Source organism: Stegodyphus dumicola, chromosome 7, assembly GCF_044657685.1.
Source record: "Stegodyphus dumicola isolate Sdum_Otavi_A_Nest chromosome 7, ASM4465768v1".
Classification (NCBI taxonomy): domain Eukaryota; kingdom Metazoa; phylum Arthropoda; class Arachnida; order Araneae; family Eresidae; genus Stegodyphus; species Stegodyphus dumicola.
This window is the reverse complement of record NC_140774.1, coordinates 121241397-121264273: the sequence shown is the minus strand read 5'-3', so window position 1 is coordinate 121264273 and position 22877 is coordinate 121241397. Positions and strand designations below refer to the sequence as shown.

General features: G+C 30.4%; 1 protein-coding gene and 1 long non-coding RNA gene across 2 annotated transcripts in view; one reads left to right on the top strand and one right to left on the bottom strand.

The window, feature by feature from the left end:
• sud1 (Prolyl 3-hydroxylase sud1) overlaps positions 1-15599 on the top strand; it is a 43638-nt gene extending 28039 nt beyond the window's left edge. The window contains exons 8-13 of the mRNA XM_085820768.1: positions 7259-7381; positions 10953-11063; positions 11834-11913; positions 13436-13734; positions 13817-13875; positions 15433-15599. Coding sequence (XP_085676894.1) covers positions 7259-7381; positions 10953-11063; positions 11834-11913; positions 13436-13734; positions 13817-13875; positions 15433-15579 — 819 coding nt within the window. The 3' untranslated portion in view covers positions 15580-15599. The remainder of the gene's footprint in view (positions 1-7258; positions 7382-10952; positions 11064-11833; positions 11914-13435; positions 13735-13816; positions 13876-15432) is intronic.
• Positions 2506-22877, bottom strand: part of LOC146996329 (uncharacterized) — a 110277-nt gene continuing 89905 nt past the window's right edge. Inside the window, exon 3 of the long non-coding RNA XR_015042188.1 lies at positions 2506-2785. This is a non-coding gene — a long non-coding RNA (uncharacterized LOC146996329). The remainder of the gene's footprint in view (positions 2786-22877) is intronic.

The following is a 22877-nucleotide window of genomic DNA, read 5'->3' as shown; positions in this document are numbered from 1 at the left end:
CAAGCTTCCATGTGGTGTTAATTTGTGGTGAAATAATATCATACAGTAGTAGTAGTAGTAGTAGTAACGGAGGACCATCCCTTTACCATTTCGGTTAATCGGTTCTGCCCACATCCGCCCTTATCTAGTATTTATTAATAAATCAAAGGTTTTTACATTGCCATATAGTGTGCCATATAAAAAAATAAATAAAAATAAAAATCTTAAAGTAGTACTTTATAGTCTTTCATGAAGTGTATCTTTGTAATTAATTCTTTATAAAATGTCGAAATTTGTCCTTAGTAAAATACATTTGAAACTTATTCCCTCGTTCTTCTTCAAGAAGTTCTTCTTTTTCGTTCTTCTTCTTTTCTTCGTTCTTCTCTTTCCTTTAATCTTCCTTTCATTTAATCATTGTTAAATCTTCCTTTCTTCTATCTTAATTTCTTTTCTCCATTTTACATGTATTTGCTTCCTATTTATGGTTATAGAAAAGGGTTATAGAACCATTTGACATTTTAAACAACACATTTTGACTGTAAGATTTTTGTGTCCTGTGTCTTTAGTTTTTGGAGATGGGCCTATTGTAACTGCTAAGCCTAAAGCTGTTTCATATCTTAAATTGGAATCTGCATGCCAAGATCATATTGAAATTTCTTTTTTAAAACAAATTTTCGTTTCAACTTTTTGAAAATTTAATGGTACAGATTTCAAGATGTTGAATAGCAGTGTGAAGTTTTAAGATTGTAATTTTGATTTATCCCCCAGCCCTATTTTTTTATTTCTTCTTGAATCTAAATTTTCCATCAAATCACTTTTGCATCTAAAGAAAAAAAACTTTTATCCCAGGTAAAATAACTGATAAAAGTGCACTACAACACAAACAAAATTGGAAAAATTAACATTGTTTTAAAAACTAAACAACCCAGAAAATAAACACTTTGAACATTGTCGGAAGATTGTTTTGGTTTATTTGATTAAGGCAAAGCACTCAAGGGCTATTTGCCTAAGGGGAGCAAAGCCTTTGTAGAGGACTTTTAAAGGAAAACTGGCTCGTATACTGTTACACATGGGGAAAACAATGAAAACGGCCATGCAGCTAGCCTGTTTGAAGGATTTGACGTCAGACAAGACTACCAGTGCTCAGTGACTTTACTGCTTGACTGCTGGTGAGCTCTTGTCAGAAGAAGAACAACTCACATTGCAAGTAAAATGAGTTCATTTGGGCAATGTTAAAATCTAAATTATTTCAGTTTTTTTCTTCTCTTAAATTATAAATAACTGAAAATGTAGAATCATGTGTGAATGAATATCTGGCAGGATTTTATAATGTGTATAAATTATTAAAAGTAAGTAATGAGATTTAAATACAATTTTGTAATTTTTTTTATATTTAAATTTTGCATTAATTACTAAAGTTTCCTAAATTTATGATTTTTAAAAATATTTTGTAGGCTCAAACAGATTATTGGCCGTAATTAACAAAATTTTAAAATCCTTTTATTTTTTTATTTTTTCACTTTTTTTTTTTTTTTTAATAATACTGGTACTTTACTCAGTTGCTGTTTCATTTATTGTGCATTTGATGAAATAAGTTTTTTTTTAAAGTTATATATATTGTCACATATTGGTTATTAGTTGCCATGCATCATTAGCTGATCTTTTCTGTTGATATGCCTCTATGCCCTCTGGTGGTCTTAGTACGTTTTAAATTATCAAAAATATGTTAAACATGCAGCAGTTATTTTTGAAATGACAACAACAAAAAAAGGGAAGATGGGAAGATCAGTAGTAAATTTTCTAAATTTGTATTATGATATTAAAGTACTAGTTTTAAACTTGATTACAATTTACATTTTCTTGATGATTCACATATGGACATGTTTTGATTATTTATGAATATATGTGTATGGGCAGTATAATTGCTGGAATAAAGTTTTATTAAAGTTGAATGGTGCGTAAATCTAAGCAAGCATGTATGTATTGTGTAATTGCTGGAGTTTCATTAAAATTTAAGCTGGTGATTAGATGGCATAAAGGTGGAACTTGTGAAACCTTTGAGCAGAAAATGTACAGAAATAAAAAAACATTTTGGAAAGAAGTAAATACAACAAAACTATGCTTGCATTAATTTCTTATATATATCTTTCTACTTAACATTTGTTTCTTGCATATAGAGTCTGGTAGCCATGTATTTGTAGTTGCTATTAATTTGACTTTAAAACAGTTTTCTTTTCCTTTGTACTGGTACTGCTATTGCAAATGGTATCTAGGAACCTTATAATTAATACCCAGCCTTTCTCCTGCCTGCAACTTTTAGCATTGCATCTCGAAATGCTGCCTTGAGCTGCCACATTTCATGATAATTTTTGCATATTCTATTGCAAGGAAAAATGCCTTTTTCTTGAAAGAATACTTACTCCTTGTTAAATAAAAACTGAGAACATATTTTGCACCTGAAAGAATAATTAATATATTGCTGTATGCATATGGGTTCGTAATAGATTGAATGCACAAGTCCGATAAAAAGATAATAAAATTCATTCATGTTACAAGAAATATAGCAAAACACTGGGTTTTTCCTCAAAAATATTCATACAATATCACACAATTTAACAATAGCTATATTTTAAACTAATAAAACGTTATATAGAATGCAATCCAAAGCGCAGAGAAAGTTAATCCGCTGAACAAAAAGTATGGCAGCTAAGTGAACAACAACTAATAAACAACTACTGAGCTGAGATGTTTCTCTCCAGCTGTTATGGCCTTTTAAATCAGTCATGTGAGATAGTTCTAGCAATTTCTGGAAAGCAAAAGAGAGTAGAATTACGGTTACAGCTAACAACTTAGTCAATTAACATTTATTTGAATTAAATATAAATTACCAAGAAAAACTTTTATTCAATGTTAGATGCACATGTTCTTGTATTTTTAGTTTTCCAGTGTAGCTTTCTCTTAAAATACATCATGCGCTGCATTGCATGGGGAAAAAAAAAAAAAAAAATTCTATTTTAAACCTTTTAAAAGTATCTAACTAAATGCAAAATTCGTAACACGACTTCCCAACGACTGCATGTCGCAGACAGTACAATCCCTGGACTGGAAGCCATATTTACAACTAAAGCATCAATTCAATAATACACATTACATTACGATAACATACAACAAACAATAATTGCAATAAGTAACTTAAAATAAATCAAATATTAATAAATAAATGACTACACAAATTTACAAATTTAGAAACAAAAATGACCATGGTCTTGTACTATTTACATATATACAGTACATACTATGGCCATAATAAAGAGCTAACCTGTCGTAATGAACGACTTTAGGCTTAGAATTTGATGACTTAGGGATCTGATCCACGATGTCGTTTAGCCTAAATTGTTGAGCTAAAGCTTTCCGAATGATGGTAATATTAACTCCTGTGTCAGTGATCATATTGCAAGGAACTCCATCGATATGCCCATTGATGAATAATCCATTACTGTTGTAGAAATTTTGAGTGCTTTAAAATTGGATTTTTCTCTATCATTCAAACTCCAATATGACAATTAATTTGTTCCCTGCGTCGTTACTAGGAAACAGTCTTATTTTCCGTGCCCTGGGGTGTTCTGCAATTCCTTCTTATGTGGCTTTCAGCTCCGCAATTCCAGCGCCTTGATTTCTTGGCCCTCCTTTTCCGTCTCCTAGCATTAAATTGTCTGTCTTATTTTCCGTGCTCTGGGATGTTCTGCAGTTTCTTCATATGTGGCCTTCAGTTCCACAATTCCAGCATTTTAGGGATGGCTTCTTTTCACTCCTATTCCGACTCAAGGCACTAACTAATCTTGTCAAATCATCTGCTTTATTTTTCATGCCCTGGTGTGTTCTGCAGTGTCATTATATGTGACCTTCAGTACCACATTTTGAACACTTTAGAGCCAGTTTGTTCTTAATCTTACTCCATATCAAAGCATTGACTTGTCAGAATAATTCATCTAAATGAGCCATTACTTGATCCACTGGCTCATGGACTTGCTCATGGACTCTGACTGGGTAACGGTCTCTACCAGTTGCTTGCTGGGCTGCCTCAAATTTCATAGTGTACACTAGAGTGTTTTTCAAATGTTTGACATCCACCATTCATAGAGCTTTCTGTATTTCAGGATCCTGGATGCCGTAGATAAAGTGTTGCAGAGACAGGATTTCCCTTGTTTCTGTCAGGCACTTTAAAAAGGCGAAGTGGGACAGCCTTTCAACATCTGTAGCAAGCTCCTGGTGTGTTTCCATTGGCTTCTAATAACGGGATTTTAATTGAAGTCTGTTGTAGTCTTTTAAATGCTTCTTCCCAAAGTGCAGCTCCAATGTGCCAGATAGAGCTTCAAAATCTAGCCTTTTGTTTTCTGGAAGAGTCTGTAGGATATTTGCGGCATCTGCTCTCGTAGAAGTGGCGGGAGGGCAGGTCTTTTCTTGGGGATCCCATCCATTCGCTTCTGCCACTATAGAAAATTATGTCTTATATACTTTCCAGGATGTCTTCCCATCATACGTGGATAACATCAGACAGGAACGAGCAGGCATGGGTAAAAATTTAAAATCATCATTATTGCTCCATGGAGTCACTACGAATTTCTTCAAGGTATCAATTTCTTTGGCAACCACAGTAACCCTGTCATCAATTTGTTCCACGGCAGAAACTCTTTCTTCAATGTGTCCAACTTTATTTTCAACCGCGTCAATTCTGCCTTCCATATTTTTTATTATGCAGATAATTTCTATTTTCATTTCTTCTCTTCCTTCAATCTTACATGTATGGCTTTCACCTCTGCTTTAACTGATTCTTGACCAGCCGACATCTTTGCTTGAAGAGCTTCATTTCTTCTTTAACTGATTTTTTACTAACTTATCTTTCCTTGAATGGTTTTTATCTCTTCTTTAACTGATTCTTTACCATCTGCCATCTTCTTTTGACCTGCTTTCATCTTCTCTTTAAATGCAGCAAAGGCTGCAATCAGCTGTCTTAACTGCTACTCCATAAATTTCATTTTCGGCATTCAACCCGACTCCTGACACCAAAAAGTGCTGCATGTGTATGGGTCTGTAATGGATTGAATGCACAAGTCTGATAAAAAGTTAATAAAATTTATTCTTGTCACAAGAAATATAAAAAAAATGCTGGGTTTTTCCTCAAATATATTCGTACAATATCACAATATAAACAGTAGCTATATTTTAAACTACTAAAACATTAAATAGAACACAATCCAAAGTGCAGAGAAAGCTAATCCAATGAACAAAAATTATTGCAGCTAAGTAAACAACAACTAAGAAACAACTACTGAGCTGAGATGTTTCTCTCCGGCTTTTATGGCTTTTTAAATTGGCCACGTGAGATAGTTCTAGCAATTTCTGGAAAGCAAAAAGAGTAGAATTATGGTTATAGCTGACAACTTAGTCAATTACATTTATTCAAATTAAATATGAATTACCGAGATAAACTTTTATTCAGTGTTAAATGCATGTGCTCTTGTATTTTGAATTTATGGCATAGCTTTCTCTTAAAATGCATCACGCGTTGCATTTCACGGGGAAATAAAACAATTTTAATTATAAATCTACTAAAAATATCTCACTAAATGAAAAATTTGTAACAGTATATTTTCAATTTATCTACAATATGCAAAATATCTTTCAGCAAAGAATAAGTTGCTGTTATGAAGTATTAAGTAGTGTTGGTTTGCAGTTGATGTCTAATTGATAATTAATCATGGAGGTAGCAATTTTCTTTTGTGGTAGATACTATACATTAAAGTATGTCTTATTTATATATGTTATACTATATTTTATCTCATTTAAAGAGTGCAGCATGAAAGCCCACTTTTTTTCTGTTACTGTGACTGGTCTTCTAATAAAACAGAATGACTGATTCATATTTTGTTTGAATTTTATTCATTTTGCAAAGTCATTCTTTATGCTCAATTGGATTTTGAGAACTGGGCAGTGAAATGAGATTTTTTTTGCTTCTTAGGCAGTTTTAGTATAAAAAACTATTATTCTAATGTTTTTCTTCAATACCGGTGTTAAGTATCTGGTGGATGAGAAACACTAATACACCATATTTTCTTACATATTTCTTCCTATTTTAAACTAATTTTTTCATTTGAAAATTGAGAAGGAAATTTGTACCAGTAATTTAATTTCTGAAGAATGCTGTTACAGTAAGAACATAACAAATGAAAATTAGTCATGGATAAACTACTGCTAACTATCACAATATTAAAAAAATTTAAACTGAATGGTGCAATGGCTCTTAGTGAGCCATGGCCTGCAGTGCCCTGATATCTGTGTTCTTGACTGTTGGCCCTAGGGTATATAAGCATATACACTGGACAAGTGGTCAGCTTGTTGCAGGAGCCCTGGTGTTTAGTCCTCAAGTGAAGTTGGTACTCATTTTATTGACCCACTCAAGGGATAAAAAGTTGAGTCAACCTTGCCCAGCCTAGGGATTGAGCCTCAGACCTGTGGTGGCACTAGTCCCTGCACCACTAGGCCTCATCACAATATTATTTCTTTAAAAGAAACTTACAGTCCAATAAGAATGCATAGTAATATTAACATTACAATATCTGCTGAAAATTGAGCTAGAGTGCAACATGTCTGGTTCAGCTAGCAAGCTTAAGGGACATTTCACTTGAATGAATCTCTACCTCAGTTGCCCTGAGAGACATGAAGGAAAAATGGACAAACAAAAAGACTTGATTTCAAAGATGAAACACATCAACATTATATAAGCTAGAATGTAAATAATAGAAGTAAGATGAAATCACATGTTTGAAAAGTAAGTGTGAGAACATCTGCTACATCTGTGTAGTTTAATGAAAATTCTGCATAAAATAAGTTTCAAATAATAAATGCGAGGGAAAGTAAAATTGGTAAAATGCTAATACTAAAAGGCAAATAGAAACTTAAATAATAATTTTACTGTATAAAATTAATCAAGGGAATACAATTTTAAGATTAAAGTAACCCTCATGGGGTAAAACTATGTACAATAGAGGAAGGGAAAAAATATGTGAATATTTAAAAAAAAATTAGAACTTAGTGTTAAAAATTAGTGAGGGATATGAGAGGGAATATGTATTTAGTTTATGGCATTTTTATATAATTTTAGTGTTTATTAATTTTGTTTGTATATTTTAATTTTTAATAAAATAATATTTTTCTTTCTGAGTAATATTATGATACTTATAAATAACGTGCAATTCTTATTTCTCTTTTCCCTCTTTAGGTCTCGGAAGTTCTTTCAGATAAAACTAGGATTTCAGTCAGTGGATGGTTCCATGGTCCAGCACTTAAATCATCTGTTCCATTGAAAGAAACAGTATTGTTCAGTCTTCCTTCGCCAGTTTCTGTATGTTAATTTAAAAAGTATTTGTATTGTCTTTACCAGTTTGAATTCTACATAAAATGTTATGAAGATTTTTGAAATTATTGTTTAATATTTGTTTTAAGATAATACAGGACATTGGCAGATTTTTTTTGCATAGAATTATTTTAAATGAATGGATTTTCTTATAGAAATGCATGCAAAAATAATAATGCTGACTATATAATATATGCACTACCAACTAAGGTGATAAAACTGTTGAATATTAGAAATTTTATAGATTTATTTTCAAATAAATTAAATTAATTGTGCAAGTTTCCATGGCTTGCAATATGAGTAAATCTTCATCTAGGTCAGAGATTCCCAACCTTTTTCTTTCATTATCCTTTTTTTTAAAAAAAGGTTATCTTTATTGACCCCCTTACATTTTGCACTATAATATACAACACACAACATGAATCATAATACAAATAATAACATATAAATAACTTAAAGATAACAATTAGCCTAAGAATATAAATAAAATTTTGGGAAAAAATGGTTTGTTAGATTTTTTAATATTTTTTGTATTATTAATATTTTTAATTTCACAGATCTAAAGAAGTTAGTTTTCAGAAACAATTATTTTTGAAATTTAAAAATAATACAAAAAATATAATTGATGTACTGAGATATACATATATACTATGTTTCTGTATGCATGCAAAGTGAGTATAAATTGAACAGTTTTAAATAATTGAAAACACAGAAAGATTGAAATGGTCTTAATGTAAAGATAAGTTAAAAATACTACAAATCATTTTTATACTGAAATGTGTAGCTGCAAATGCTAGCCGAGTATACTGAGTGAATATACAAGAATAATAATAATAAAAAAGAATACTGGTACTGCAATACAGTATGTTTTATTAGACACGTGTAAGTAACTGCTGCTCCCCCTCCCTCCCCCCCAAAAACTACAGGTAAAGTCCACATGCTAGGAGTAATCTGTTTACCGTAACTGAACCTATTGCATATGAAGAGGATATAAGTTATTTTTGTATATTATTTGTCACATTTTGGATTAAGGTACAACATGCTGCAAAATAGTTCATGCATTTATTTGTACATAGTTTATGTTCAGTTTTGGTGAAGACTATGTTTTCTATTGCAGGTGCATATTGTTCATTCTTGAACATAATGGTTCTTTATATTAAAGATTCTACCTAGATACAATCTATGATATTAATGCACAAACTGATGGTTATTTAGGAAATATTCATTATATAATTTAGTCCCAGTTTACACACGTTCACTACCTCAAAGTGCATATGAGCATTTCAATATTACTGTAAAAATACATCCTATTTCTGCAACATCAATGACTTGAATGATAAGGATTCTCAATATCCAGTGCAATATCTGACAAAAAAAAAATCTTCTAACATACACAAGAAGTTTGAGGGTACATTTTTGTACACAGAAATTATTTGCTTTTGTATTTCTTACTTGTTTTTAAAAGTTGTCTGACACCCTTTTAATCACCCTGTAAAAGTATTTTGTGTTAAACATTTTATTAAAACTTTTAGTTTAATATCTGGAATTGCACGAGAAACATGCAGTTTTATTTAGATCTTTTATTTAGATCCTTTATTTATATTCTTTTGGATACAACATCTCTTAGGATGGGAAAATAATTTTCTATTTTAATAAATACCTGCTGCTCAAAAAGTGTTTTTCTTTTAAATTACACATATAAAATTTTGTTGCATTTCTTTACTGTATAAAATTTTATGTTGAAACATATGTATTTTAAAATTTAATTCAGCATGTGTATCAATATTATATAAAATGCCTAAGTAGATATTTTTAATGTATGATTTATTTATGCCATATTCACTTCACTAGAGAAATATAATTTGTTAGAACAAAAAATAACAAGCCATCAATTCAGTATAAAGTCTGAGATCTGGACGTGTCAGGGCTTACTTGACAATTTTGGATTTCATTTTTCTAGATATTAAATAATTAGTTTAAATCTAGTAGGATATAATATAGAAATTATAAAATTAAAAATATGAAATTCTGATTTATATAAAAAAGAAGCATTTATGACCTTAAAGAAATCAAAATTTACAAAAAGGGGAAGGGCAGCTCTATTTATTTATTTGCTCTATTAAAAGTTTCTCTTACTGTGAATTGCTTAATTTTCTTCATTTTTGTGCTAGTGCTATCTCTTGAATTCTGTAGGTAGACATAATTTTTTGTTCAGTTTCAAAGTTGCACTTACATCAAGATAATTCTAACATAAAAAATAAAATTCTCTTATAAACATTTTCTTCAAGCACTGTTCTTCTCTGCTGAGATTCTGAATAATGTTTCTTTTGTTGATTTTATGTTTACATTCTTGGAAATAATTCATACAATTATTGCAACAAGAAAAAAAGTTTTACAGAATTTCTGGATCAGCTGTCATCTAGAAGTTGCTGTTTCTTTTTTATAATGTAATTTAATATATTCGTATCATGTTTCAGTGCATTGTAAAATGGTATATTTCTGGGAGAGCTTTTGACATAATGAACAATTTGACATTTCTTATAACCAGGAAATGCAGTCAGTGAAGGATTTGCATATAAGCTACACATAGCTTAGAGCCCCCTATTTTCTTGGGAGTCTCCCAAAAAATTAAAATATAGTATAACAGACTTATAAGGGGCTCCATGTCTCAAATAGCATTAGGGCCTTATCAAGTTTAAATCTGGCTCAGAATGCAGTTGGGAATATTTCAGCAAAGATAGTGCTCTTCATGATAATTGATCATCATTTCAGCCTAGAAAATTTCTTTAGCTTTTAATTTTAAGCAAGTTTTAGGGAATCAATGAAATGTTTTATCAGATATTTTTTTCTTTAGTAGATAACATTCTGGGAAAAAAAAAAAAAAAAAAAAAAAAAAAAAGACTCACTTTGGATGAAGTTTATTATTTCCCTCACATGCAAAACCAATTTACTTTAGAATTTTATGTGAGAATACATGGGTCTTGTGTCACTCTTCTCCTATTACCTACATCTCAAGATGACTTTTTGACAAACTGACAGATTTTCAACTGCACTCATTCTGTAAAGATACTGTATTAGTAATTAGATTTATGCAACAGTATTTTTTTCTGTTATCTAGAACTCTATATTTATAATCTGCATAACTTTCTGATTAGTCTGATAGAATAAGTAGCTGCATTTTTCAGTTAAAAAAAGTAAAATGTGCTGAATAAGGTTTGAGCTCACAACCCTGGCCAGTGAAAGCATGCCTATATGCCACAATAATATATCATATTATTTGAAAATAAAAGAGTTAAGCATGAATACATTGTTTTGAATTCAAATCTAAACCCATTTTGTGAACCATTTTATTAACTATTTAAGATGGCATATTTAAATCAATGTGTTATGATACACAGAAGTTTTTATTTTTTTAATCTGCTATGTTACTGTTTTATGATATTACGAGTCCTGTTTTATGTATTAAACATTTAACATTTGTATTTAATTGATTTTGTATAAATAAATATTTGGGTTTGGGTATAAATAAATCAGTATTCTCATTCTCTTCTTGCTTTAGGTTAATATTACAGACTGGATTAATCCTTTGTATTTTGATGCAGCTACACAGTTAGAAATCCGTGAAAACTTCGAGGAGAGCTCTGAAATTGAATTAAGTGATTTCCTTCAGGTGAAAAATTTTGTTTTGAACATACTGAGTCCTTTTTTTCCATTGACTAAATTAATTCTAAAATTATTTGTTACAAAATTGTGTACATAATCAATAAATCATATAATCGGTAGTTTATTTTAAAAAAATAATGGTGCTGCACTTTTAAAGAGTTTTTTTTTTTTTTTTTTTTTGTGTAAATTGTTTAAAGCAAAAAATGCAAACTTTTGGTGGTAATTTTTTTTTTGGGGGGGGGGATGAATCATGTAATGTCAGTAATAAAACTACATGTGCTGGTGAGTAGTATCTGTCATCTTATAGTTAAAAAATGATAGAACATGCATTATCTTTTTATAGTATTAGTCAGCCAGTTTTTTTACAGTATTTTCTTTTCTTAAGATTATATTTATATTATTAATATTGTGATATTAATTAATATTAAAAAAAGAGACAATTAAAAACAGAAAGAGAATCAAACTCAAAAAAGTACTATAAAAGTGTGTTTGACGGGTTGTAATAAAATATATTGCCAAACAGAGTTTAATTGTTAGTATGCTTAGAGACAGAAATATGGTGGTGTTTAATGTTAGTTATGTAGAAAAAATAATTTAATTAAAAGGTATTGAATTATTTTAAAATTCTAACATTTACATTTTGAAAATTATGTACAGATTTTGTTTAATTCATGTTGGAATCAAGTTTTTTTTTTTTTTTCCTGACATTATTATTAATTAATGTTGAATAATGCAGTTTTGAGTTACCTGACTGGACTGTAATATTATACTCTGCAGGAAGAAAAGTTTAATGAAGTTTGTAAAGCTTTAATGAGTAATACTATATCTTGGACATGTAAAGGACCTCCAACTCGACGGTAAAATATTTTAATTTTTTCTGCTATTAAATGAAATCAGAAGTCATATGTAGTTGTGCTACAGAATGCTCTTTTTTTTTTAACCAATTAAGTGAATTTTCAGAAAATTAAAAACTTTTTTGAAATTAAATAATTTGCTTATAAAATATTAATTTTTTATATTTTTGATTGCAATATGTATAACATAAGCAGACAAAATTATAATAAAACATTAATTTAAAAAGGATGTAATTAGGGATTTTACTGCATTTAAATTTATGAAAATGTTTTTAAAAATAGTTAATATGTATTATTATAATTAATTTCCTTTTAAAATTTTTATTAAATAGGTAATATTCTTTTCTATTCTAAATATATTCACTATTATTGATGTATTTATTAAAGTTTTGTTTTTAGCTTGTAATACATAGTAGTTAAAATAATATATTTATTTATTGATAGAGACGTGGCTTTTGGCACTAAAGTCATTAAATGCATAATTAAAACATGATGTCCATAATTTGCTATTATTTAGCAGATGAAAAAAAAAAAAGATTCACTCATTTAAATGGTTAAAACATTAAATTGAGAAGTTTCGTTGAATACAGATACATAATTTGAGAAAAGTTTCATATAATGAATTTATTTCATGTGTAAAAACTGAGAAAATAAATAAATAAAAAAGAAAATCTGAAAGGTTTCAGATTTTAAATTATATCCAAAGGAGTGTTTTTTTAACGTTTTGTGTGTTACCTTTTTTTTATTAAATATCATGTTCTTCACACTTAAACCATAAAATTCAGTTCAACAGCAATATCACAAAATAGTTTTAAAATGAGCATATCTTAAGAATTTCCGATACAGAGACTCACGCGCTGGAGATAAAAATGTTTTTTTCTGTACAACATTGCCATTGCTTGCTTTGAAATCCTTGAGTTTGTTAATCAAAAATTCGTTTAAGTTTTACAAACTATGAAATCGATAATAAAACAAATTCTAAATTTCAAATTTGATCTTCCACATGCCCATATTCATAGGAGGATTACATCATTCAAAATTCGATGGCTCTATGTACCGTTGTTTTATCACAATGTGAGAAATATACATACATTTATGCAGATTTTTCATTATTTAATTTCTTCAAATATAATGCAAGACTCTAACATGTGGAAGCAACAGTTTGAAAAGTGAAATGGACATTTATAGTGATTCAACGCAAAATTGCAAAATGAAAACAATAGTCCTTCAGGGACAAAGCTGTAAACATCTTTTAATGCTTAAAATTTTTGCAGTTATTATTCACATTTATTTCCAAACAGCTTATCATGTTTTTTCTCTTTTCTAATGCTTTTCTATATGCTACATGCCTTTCTACATGCTTTTCTTTCAATTTCTTATTTGTTATGTGGCTTTAATAATTTTTACCCATGTCAGTTATATGAAAGGAATTTCATAATTTTTAAGTCATTTATGAATCAGTAATTGATTTTTATTTAACTTTGATATTTGATTTAATTGCTTTTTTTTTTCATTATCTATATAGGAAATTTCATGAAATAATTATTGATACTTCTGTTCCTGCAATCTTAAAAGAATGTCAAAATTTATTCTGTTCAGAACCTGTTTTTCTTCTTTTGTCAAATATAACTGGATTGAAATTGCATCCACTTTGTGAAGATGTTGATGGTGATGATGAGGGCAGTGGTGGTTATCATCGTGATAGCATGGGAAAGGTTTCTTCAAGTATACGGAAGTGGAGTCATGGCTCATATACATTATTGCATGATCAATCATTTACTCAAAGTTCTTTTCTAAATGCTCAGCTATATTTCAATTGCTCTGGTGAGGCCCATAACTTTTAAAAATTAATGAAGTTTCATTTTATGTATGATTAATTATTAATTTAATTTAATAACAATTTCAGAATGGGATCCTGAGTTTGGAGGTTATACTAGTTATGTTGCTGAATATGAAAATGAAGAGGTAAGATTTTAAAAATGTTTTTTAATTTTTGGGCTGCCATATCAAGTTTGTGATACATTTCATTCTGTTCTGAAAATGTATCTATTAAATAATTGTTAAAATAAAACTACAGTGATAAAAAGTATAAAAATAAATTATTGTTAGGTATTACTTCTATATTAGAAAGTCCTCCATCAAAGCATCCTTTCTTTTAGGCAAATAGGTCATGTGTTCTTTCCCATATTCAAGCACCCCAACCTTTTTGTTCCTGCAAATTAAGGTGTTGCCTGTTTTTGGCTTAAGTTTGGCATTGCAAGCCTAAAATTTAAATAGGTGTTTGAAAATAACATGTGTTTTCAATAAAATTATTGTTGGGAGTCATATTTGTTAACATTCAGATGGTAAGTTGAAGTCCCAGTATTTAGTTTCCCATCAAAAGCGTGAAAGATACAGGTTATTCTTTAACTGTGCAATATATTTTAAATTTAATGAAAAGTCTCTTTAAGTGAGAAATCTTTAAGAGAATCTAGTCCTAAACCCTATGTAAAAACTATTTAAAAAAATTGCGTGAGGCTTTAGAACTTGCAAGAAGATGAATTGACATGAATAGGAAAGAAAATAATGTATAGCAGCTTCTGGCATTAATTGTGCCAAGTAATTAAATAAACTTGTTATTTTATATAATTCTAGCAGCTATGCTGCCAGTCTTTGTCTGACTTTTAAATGTACCAGAAAAATGCCTGAAAGGAGGAAAAACAAATAGAAAAAAAAAAAAAAAATGTATTACATATAACAAAATTACAATGAAATAAGCAATATCCTTTAATACATATATTAACTATCCTAATAAATAAATTAACCAACTTTCCATTGCCTTCTCTCAGCAAACGTCCAGTATCCAAGAGTAACATTAAATTAAAAAAACTGCACAGAATTATCGCCCTCATTTTCCCAAGTGGCTACAGTGCTGATTTTCAACAGTCAGCAGTCCAGTATACAATTGAATGAAAAACTGTTGCCAAAATCACATTTCTAAAAGAATGAAACTATTCAAAATGATGCGATAAAATCGAAAAAATAAAATAAAAAAAAATCCGATTCATATTTTGAAAAAATCACTTCAAGATGCACTGACTCTTGTCTATACACCAAATTTTGTAGCCCTGGGTCTATTAGTTTATGTGTAGCACAAACAAAAAGACGCACAAACTCTTTCTTTTATTATATGTAGAGATTTGTGATGTTTTATAATTTTTTCACTGTCATCATTATTTTTTTATTTTAAAGATTTTTTAATTTTAAGGTATTTTTCCCCATGGACAGTTATTTGCATTTTCATTCTTTCTTTTTTTTAATATATATAAAAAGTAAGACATATAATTACAATTTCATATTTTGTTTTTAAAGTGCAACCTTTTATAAAACTTTTCATAGCTTATCCTTGCATATAATTTAAAATATGTTAGCATTCTATTGATAAATAATAAATAAATAGATAAATGATTTTATTCCATGTTTTGTAATATCATTTTATCTGATATGAACTAGTAATTGATTTCACTAAATTGTTTCTTTCAGCTTCTTCAAACAGATCCAAAGCCTAATTCTTTGGCATTAGTATATATAACAGAAGGCACTTCACACTTCACAAAATATATCAATCATCGTGTTACTGAGCAACCTGTACCCTTTTTTCACGATATTTTTGCGGTGTACATAGAATAAAATATCTTTTATTTACTGTTCTTTTTGTATCATGTTATATGCTTTTTATGAAAGAAAGAATGAAAATTTAATTTAATTTTTATACAATTATAGGGTCCTAAATGTATACTCAAGATCCTTCAGACCCAATTAGATTGACATGCAAATTATTGCTCCATCTGAAATATTGTAACAAAGTATTAAGAAGGTTTAAATGATATTTTTATTAACTATCGAAACTAACAGAAAGCATAACTTGTGCATACAAATTTAAAAACTGCAAATAAACTTCACCCTTGCAGATATTTAACTCTTTGAAAACCAAAGCCTTTGCTAACCTGCATGTTAAAATATTGAACCACCCGAAATGGTTTTCGAGAGTCCCAGCATTATCCTCCCCTCTCCATCCATTAACGCACAAAGAAGAGTGAAGATTTCAAATTACATCATTTCTACTTCTTACAAATAAAGATAAGAAACCACAAATAAATCCTTTTAGGGCAAGCTATCTGCAATAAACTGATACAGTGCATTTGGGAAAACTGCACCTGCTACTGCATGAGGGAAGAAAACAACATTCAAATTTCGGCTGTTTGGGACAGTTGTGGTCGTTTGAATGAAAGGCCGTCTGAGGCATTATGATCTTCAGAGTTAAAATAACAAATGTCAAATTAAAGGTATTATAATCAAAACCTACACAAATCGGCATATGTAAATTGGCTCAATACTTTGAATGTTGCACATTAATGCTGGCTAGCGAAATGACTAAAGCCGAAATATTTGCTGGCAGAGCTGGGTAATAGAACGTAAACTGCAAGCATCACAACCAAAAGCTCTATATCTAAAACATTCAAAATCCTTGACTTAAATCTATTTCCAACTAGTTTGAATTCTGGAAAAGGTTATGAAAAAGAGAAGTTATGGGCAAGGTTTAAATCATAATAATTGTTAATTAGCATAAAAAACTTTGCACAAGGAAATGTAATGCTACATTTCTTATGTTCAAACACTGTTATTTTAGGCCTGCCATCATGTTAAACTATCAGATCTGAAAGAGAAACATCTTAAATATGTAACGAAAGTAACAAAGACCAAAGGTGCAATATATCTGTACATTTTTATCGTACAAACAGAAGGAGAACAGTCTACCATTTATTGTTGGTGCAGACCTGCTGTTTATCAATACAATCAAGCTAGTATATTTCAGTATAAAAAGGTTATGACATGATTTTTTCACTATGACCCAACTGTTGGTATGCATATAGTGATGGACTGTCGCCAATAGCACGATAAACTGTATGAACTGGAAACCCTGCAAAAGAGTTAATTGTGTAACACACTTATTCACTTTTCTCACTCGTTCAGGAAAGGGCAGTGATATGACACTCTCTATAATATAACTCCTTTTTTCAATATGTATTTGAAATACTAACGAATTTTTTATCTATTTTCATGTATTAATAAAGAATGTGTTTTGTGATCTTACAATTTCCGTCTACGCCTATTTTGGATTACAAGTTAATTAAGTATGATCTTGCTTGATGCTGTGCTGAATACAAGGTAAGAAGAATCATTTTGCTCTCTATTTTTATTAATTTGTTGTGAAATTTCGAGGCTATAAAATGTTTTACAACACCAACCATATTGTGCTGATATAAAACTGAGATTGAGGAAATACTTGTCGTATTATTGGATATGTTCCTAAACTGTAAACCTAAATTTCTTAGTAGCATACCTTGTTTCCTATGATTTCATCCTGAATGTGATCTTTGCTTTTCTACATGGTCTGTAGCTTGCATCTGAAGACATCTGTTCTTATGTGATTTAAATGGAAAAATCACAAAATATGAGACATAGTAAGTGTGTCAGCAATGCTTGAAATAACGTAGCAAAATAAGATGCTATGGAAAGACTTGCATCACAATTTGCTTGTATACTGTTATTGTTAATGCATAGTACGTTACTAAGATAGTTCTGCACTGACTATGCAAATGGTGTACTGTGCTTTTTCTATCTGAAGCCTAAAATTTTTTTTTATTATTTACATTTCACAATAGAGTGATTTATATATTATTTAAAATTAGATCCTTTATAAAATAGTTACAGGAGAGCTTTCAAACAAGTTGTTATGGAGTTGGACATCTTAAAAATGTATTGATTTTTAATTCCCAGTCTTTCATTCTTCCAATAAAGTAATTAAAAAGATTAAATTTAGGATTAAAAGATTAAATAGAAATTTTAACATTAGAACCATGAGAGTGAATAACCAGAATGCTGGTAAACTGGTAAGCTTTGCTTATATGCATTTGAAAATGTGTTGGGTCACATGAAAAGGCGCCTTCTTTTTATTCATCTACAGTTTTTTTAATGATGAATATAAAGCAGTGCTTTCATTGAATCACATAAGCATAATTTTATTCTATAACCTTTTGCCATCTTTCAGGAAGCTGAAAAATTCCTTTTTAAAGAATGCTATTAGGTTTATTCATAAAAAAAATTATCAATGTGCTATTTGACAGCTTTAAAAAAAAGTGAACTCTAGGCCTTAATATTAATTTGAAGATTTGAATATCTGAGAGGAGGTCTATTGAATATGGGAGGTGATGCAAAATATCTCAGTTGTGTTCAATAAGTTTTCGTCTAACATTCATCGAAATGTGAGGCCAAGCATTGTTAAAGACAACACCTTAAGGATTGGTCAGCTCTGGGCACTTTGCTTCAATTTCTGTTTTTAAAATTGCCACTTGGGAATATTTTTTCTGAATTTATTGTCTAATTAGGTGGCAACAACTCATGTATACAATTAATTTTTTTGTAGTCCCACCATACACAAAACATTACTTTTTTGGCATACAGTCCTGCCTTTCGATGTTAATAAAAGTAAGTTCTTTTGACTTATTGGCTTGTTTTTTTCAACTAAGAATCACATGCCAAAAACATGAGCAAGCATATTCTGCTCTGTTAAAGTACGGGATATCCATACATCGTAGCAGCTTACATATCCAGTCTTCTCCAAACGATTTTGTACTCTACTTTTTGGGATATTTATGCTGTTTGATAGTTCTTGAGCTGTATAACTTAAATTTTCAACTACAGCTTCTTTTAATAGGTTCTTGTTCACAGTGAATTGTCATTGAGCTGAGGCATCATCTTCGAGGATGAAATTTCCACACTTGAACTTCTCAAAGCACCTTCAAACTATATCATTAGAAATAGCACTTTTTTCATATATAGCAAAAATTTTATGAGCAATCTGATTGGCATTTTTCCTTTTTAAAAATTAAAGAATATAATATGAAGAAAATGAAATTTTGGGTTTTACATTCTTAGTACTGATTTGAAAAAAAAAAAAAAAAAAAGGCACACAATGTGCTAGAATTATGTAGCATAGGCAGGGAAGACCATATTGAAACATCTGCTTTGATCAAGGTCACTCTGTATTACCAATAACAAAATAATTTGAAAAAAACGTACTTTGATTTGCAAAAATGCAGTGCTTTTATTGATTATATTGAAACATCTGCTTTGATCAAGGTCACTCTGTATTAACAATAACAAAATAATTTGAAGAAAACGTACTTTGATTTGCAAAAATGCAGTGCTTTTGGGATGATCCAATATTTCAACTTTGAAGATAGAATTATATGTTTTTTTTTGTGAAATTGCCTAAATATGTAGCTTGTAAAATATTAAAATAATTACGTTGTAAAATAAAATTTAGAGATGCCTATTTCTAAAACTGTAACATCAAATTAATCAGTCAATTAAACTTCTGATACCAGCAGAGTATTAAATCTTGAATTTTTTTTTTAGAATTTTACATAATTTTTGTAATAAAGGAAAAAAAAAAAAAAAAAAAAAAAGACATCTTTCAAACATTACGTGACCGAGAAAATAAAACGTTTTTGTAATTCTGATATCGAAAGTAGATATCTTTATAATGTTCAGGAGAAGATTTATATAAATTAAATGGTGTTTTGTTATGGCTTTTAGTACAGAAAGTACAGATTTGTGAAGCAAGTGAAAAATAAAAGCAAAGTAATTTTTCGGTATTTGAGAAGTGATAAATTCCATTTGAAATACGAGCCTTTTTTGAGAATGATGGTGTGAAGTTTTCATATTCGTTTCTCCCATATTAATTCATACCTTCATATTAATTCATTAAGGCTCTAAGATTCAGTAGTAATCTCTTAATGCATTAAGAAAATTCAAAAGCTACATACTGAGTTGAAATTATGAGCTGTTTTCACAAAAAGAAGTGCAGTGTTTAGTAAAATATATCCAAGAGCTGCATTTAACTGCTACACGTGATACAGCATATTTTGTATCAAGTGTCAGATCACTCTTTGCATCAAAAAAATGGCGGTGCAAAACTTGACTAGATATTAAAGAGAAAAAAATGTTTAAAATAAAAATTTGTTTTTAACATTTTACATTCAATCTCAGAAGTAAAAAATGATTGTAAAGATGCTTCTACAAACAGTAGCATTTTTCATTGCTATAAAATATGATGCTATAAATATGGGTTCACAGCAAATAAGAAAGTGCTGTGGGCGGTAGGCATTTTAGTACTGGCGGGTATCCCTCCACTGGACCTTCTAGTGGAGAGAGTATCACTATTAGTAAGAACATTGCGCCTGGAAAATAACGTCTCTTTGTGGCAAAAGACATTCTACCACACAGACTATGAGAAGCTCAAGCCCATCATGCTTAGACACCCTGCAGAGAGAATGCATAGGGTTGAAATCAGACATTCAACTTAAGGAAAAATTTGATTATCTCTTTGTTGGACTTATAAAAGAACTACCTGCTCAGAGATAAGTATGTTTTAATGCACAGTCATGGGCTATTCATGTCATTATTTGACAGCACGTACATTTGTGAACAGCTATTTTCAAGAGTGAAGCATATTAAGAGTAAAATAATTAGACCAAGAACCCCCTGAGAATTGCAACCACTTCAATCGAACCAGACATTGTTGCATAAATTTCTCAAATTGTAGGCCAAATATCACATTAGTTTTATGATTTCTTGTCATCCTTGTAATTATAAATAAAATTTATAATGAAATTTTATGCACAAAATGTCAAGTATAGTTTCAGAATAATTCTGTGTATCTGCCATTATATTAAAAGAATCATAAAGTTTAAAATACTTAAATATGATTTAACTTTTTTTTTTGGGGGGGGGGGAGTTTGCTCATCAGCATTGTTAGCTTTGGGCAGTGGCGGCTCATCCTGCGATTCAAGTGAATCACTCATTCACTTAAATTTTTTCTAAATATATGCTTTTTTATATATAGTACATACTGAACAAATTTGAGCTAACACGGTCAAGTCCCATATTTCTATACTAGAGGTGAAATTCAAGCATTTCTTTCAGCTGTTAAACCTGAGCAAACCCGAAAAATTTCAACGAAACCTACGCATTTGTGTGATTCACTTATTGAGGTTATGCGCGCGCTGCTACTGGTGATAGAAATAATTTATATGGCTCAAAATATCTTGTCTCTTTCCAGTGTAGCCCAGAGAAGCTAAAAGGTTAGATACCTCTAATTTAGATAAAGAAGTTTCTAGATAATACCTAGAAAATTTTTTTTATCTAAATTAGAGAAAGTAAGAAATTTAAACCGCCATGTTTTAATTTCTATGTTCCTTAGATTGTAACGGGAACGTAAATTTCAATTCTTCATAATAAAGACTCGACAGGTGTCTTAAACATAACATAAAAGGAATTACAAAAGGATAGGTAACAGCTCGGGGTGGATTGCATAATTTTATACCATGGCACTTCTAGAAGTCAGTTGTGCAATCGAAGTTTCGGATGATGTTTTCTGCAGTTTTTACCGACTTCAAATTATACCTACACCTTAACATCCAATTTCTATAATAGACGAAACCTTCTTTCACTACACGAAATGCTATCTTACAAACTCTCATTGAATTGTTTATGAAGTTTCAGTGTCAAATATATTGCTCACAAATACTATCGAAAATCGAAATCCTTCAACTATTACCCACACCCTTATCTGAACCGCATGTTCAGTTGTCAAATCGTCTTTTTTACTGTCCACAAACGGCGGCACAATCCAAATTCAAATCTTGCCGGGGGGGGAAGCTAAGTCCCTTGGTGATTTCAAAATGAGGGATAAAAATTATAAAGTTTTTTTTTTTTTTTTTTTTTGAAATTTGTTACAGTTAACGCGTCTGCCTCCAACAGGGAACCAGCAGTAGGTTTCCAATTAAGAGGTTGTGAATTTGAGGCAAGGCTTTATAAGACCTGGAAATGATATACTCCTAATAGAATATCCGGTTCACTTAGGTTTAAAACTTCATAGCTTAGTCGGAATTTTTTGCCATGCCTCTTCCGGAAGTCAATTGCGCAGTCGTCTTTTTAACTATCCACCAGCGCCGGCATAACCCAAAAATCAAACCTTGCGGATGGCGGAAGAAGAGTGAAGTCTAAGGCTTTTGATCGAGTGTGGCATGCAGGACTAATTCACAAATTAGCCAGATTCTCTCTCCCGAACAGCTTTCTCAAACTCATCATCTCTTACCTAGAAGAAAGATCCTTTCAAGTAAGATATGGAGAAGCTTTGTCTACAACGAAAAATATTCAAAGAGGGTTGCCACAAGGTTCAGTTCTCTCTCCAAGAAATTTTTATATTTATGTTTATGATATGCCCAACCCAGAAAAGTCAAAACTCCGTAAATACTCAGATGACACTGTCATTTTAACTAACTCTCTCAACCCACAGCACGCAATGGATAAGCTACGGCAACATGTGAAAATAATAGACTATTGGTGTAAGACCTGGAAGATCAAATTGAATCCTGCAAAATGTTGCATTGTACTTTACAGACGATACAAAAAATTCTTCCCCGTGGATATTGATATTCAAATTAATAATAATCCTATCCCAAGGGCAAATTCGTACAAATATCTTGGAGTTCACATTGATAGCCAACTCACATTCCAAGAACATATTAATTACGTCACAAATAAAGCCAATGCTGCATTTATGGCGATTTATGCATTAATAGGGCGAAATTCCAAACTGAGCTTAAGAACGAAACGTACGCTTTATCTGACCCTCATACGTCCTATTTTACTGTATGCCGTCCCGGCCTGGGCAGCTGCAAGTAAAGCAAATCGAAGAAAAATCAGCATCCTGCAAAATAAAGTTTTGAGCGCAATTACTAATGCCTCATGGTTTGTGAGAAACACAATTATTTACGAAGATTTAAAAATCCCGGAAATCCAAGATCAAATCCTTATCATGGCACATAACTTTTTCAATAGCATTAACAATTCTTCAA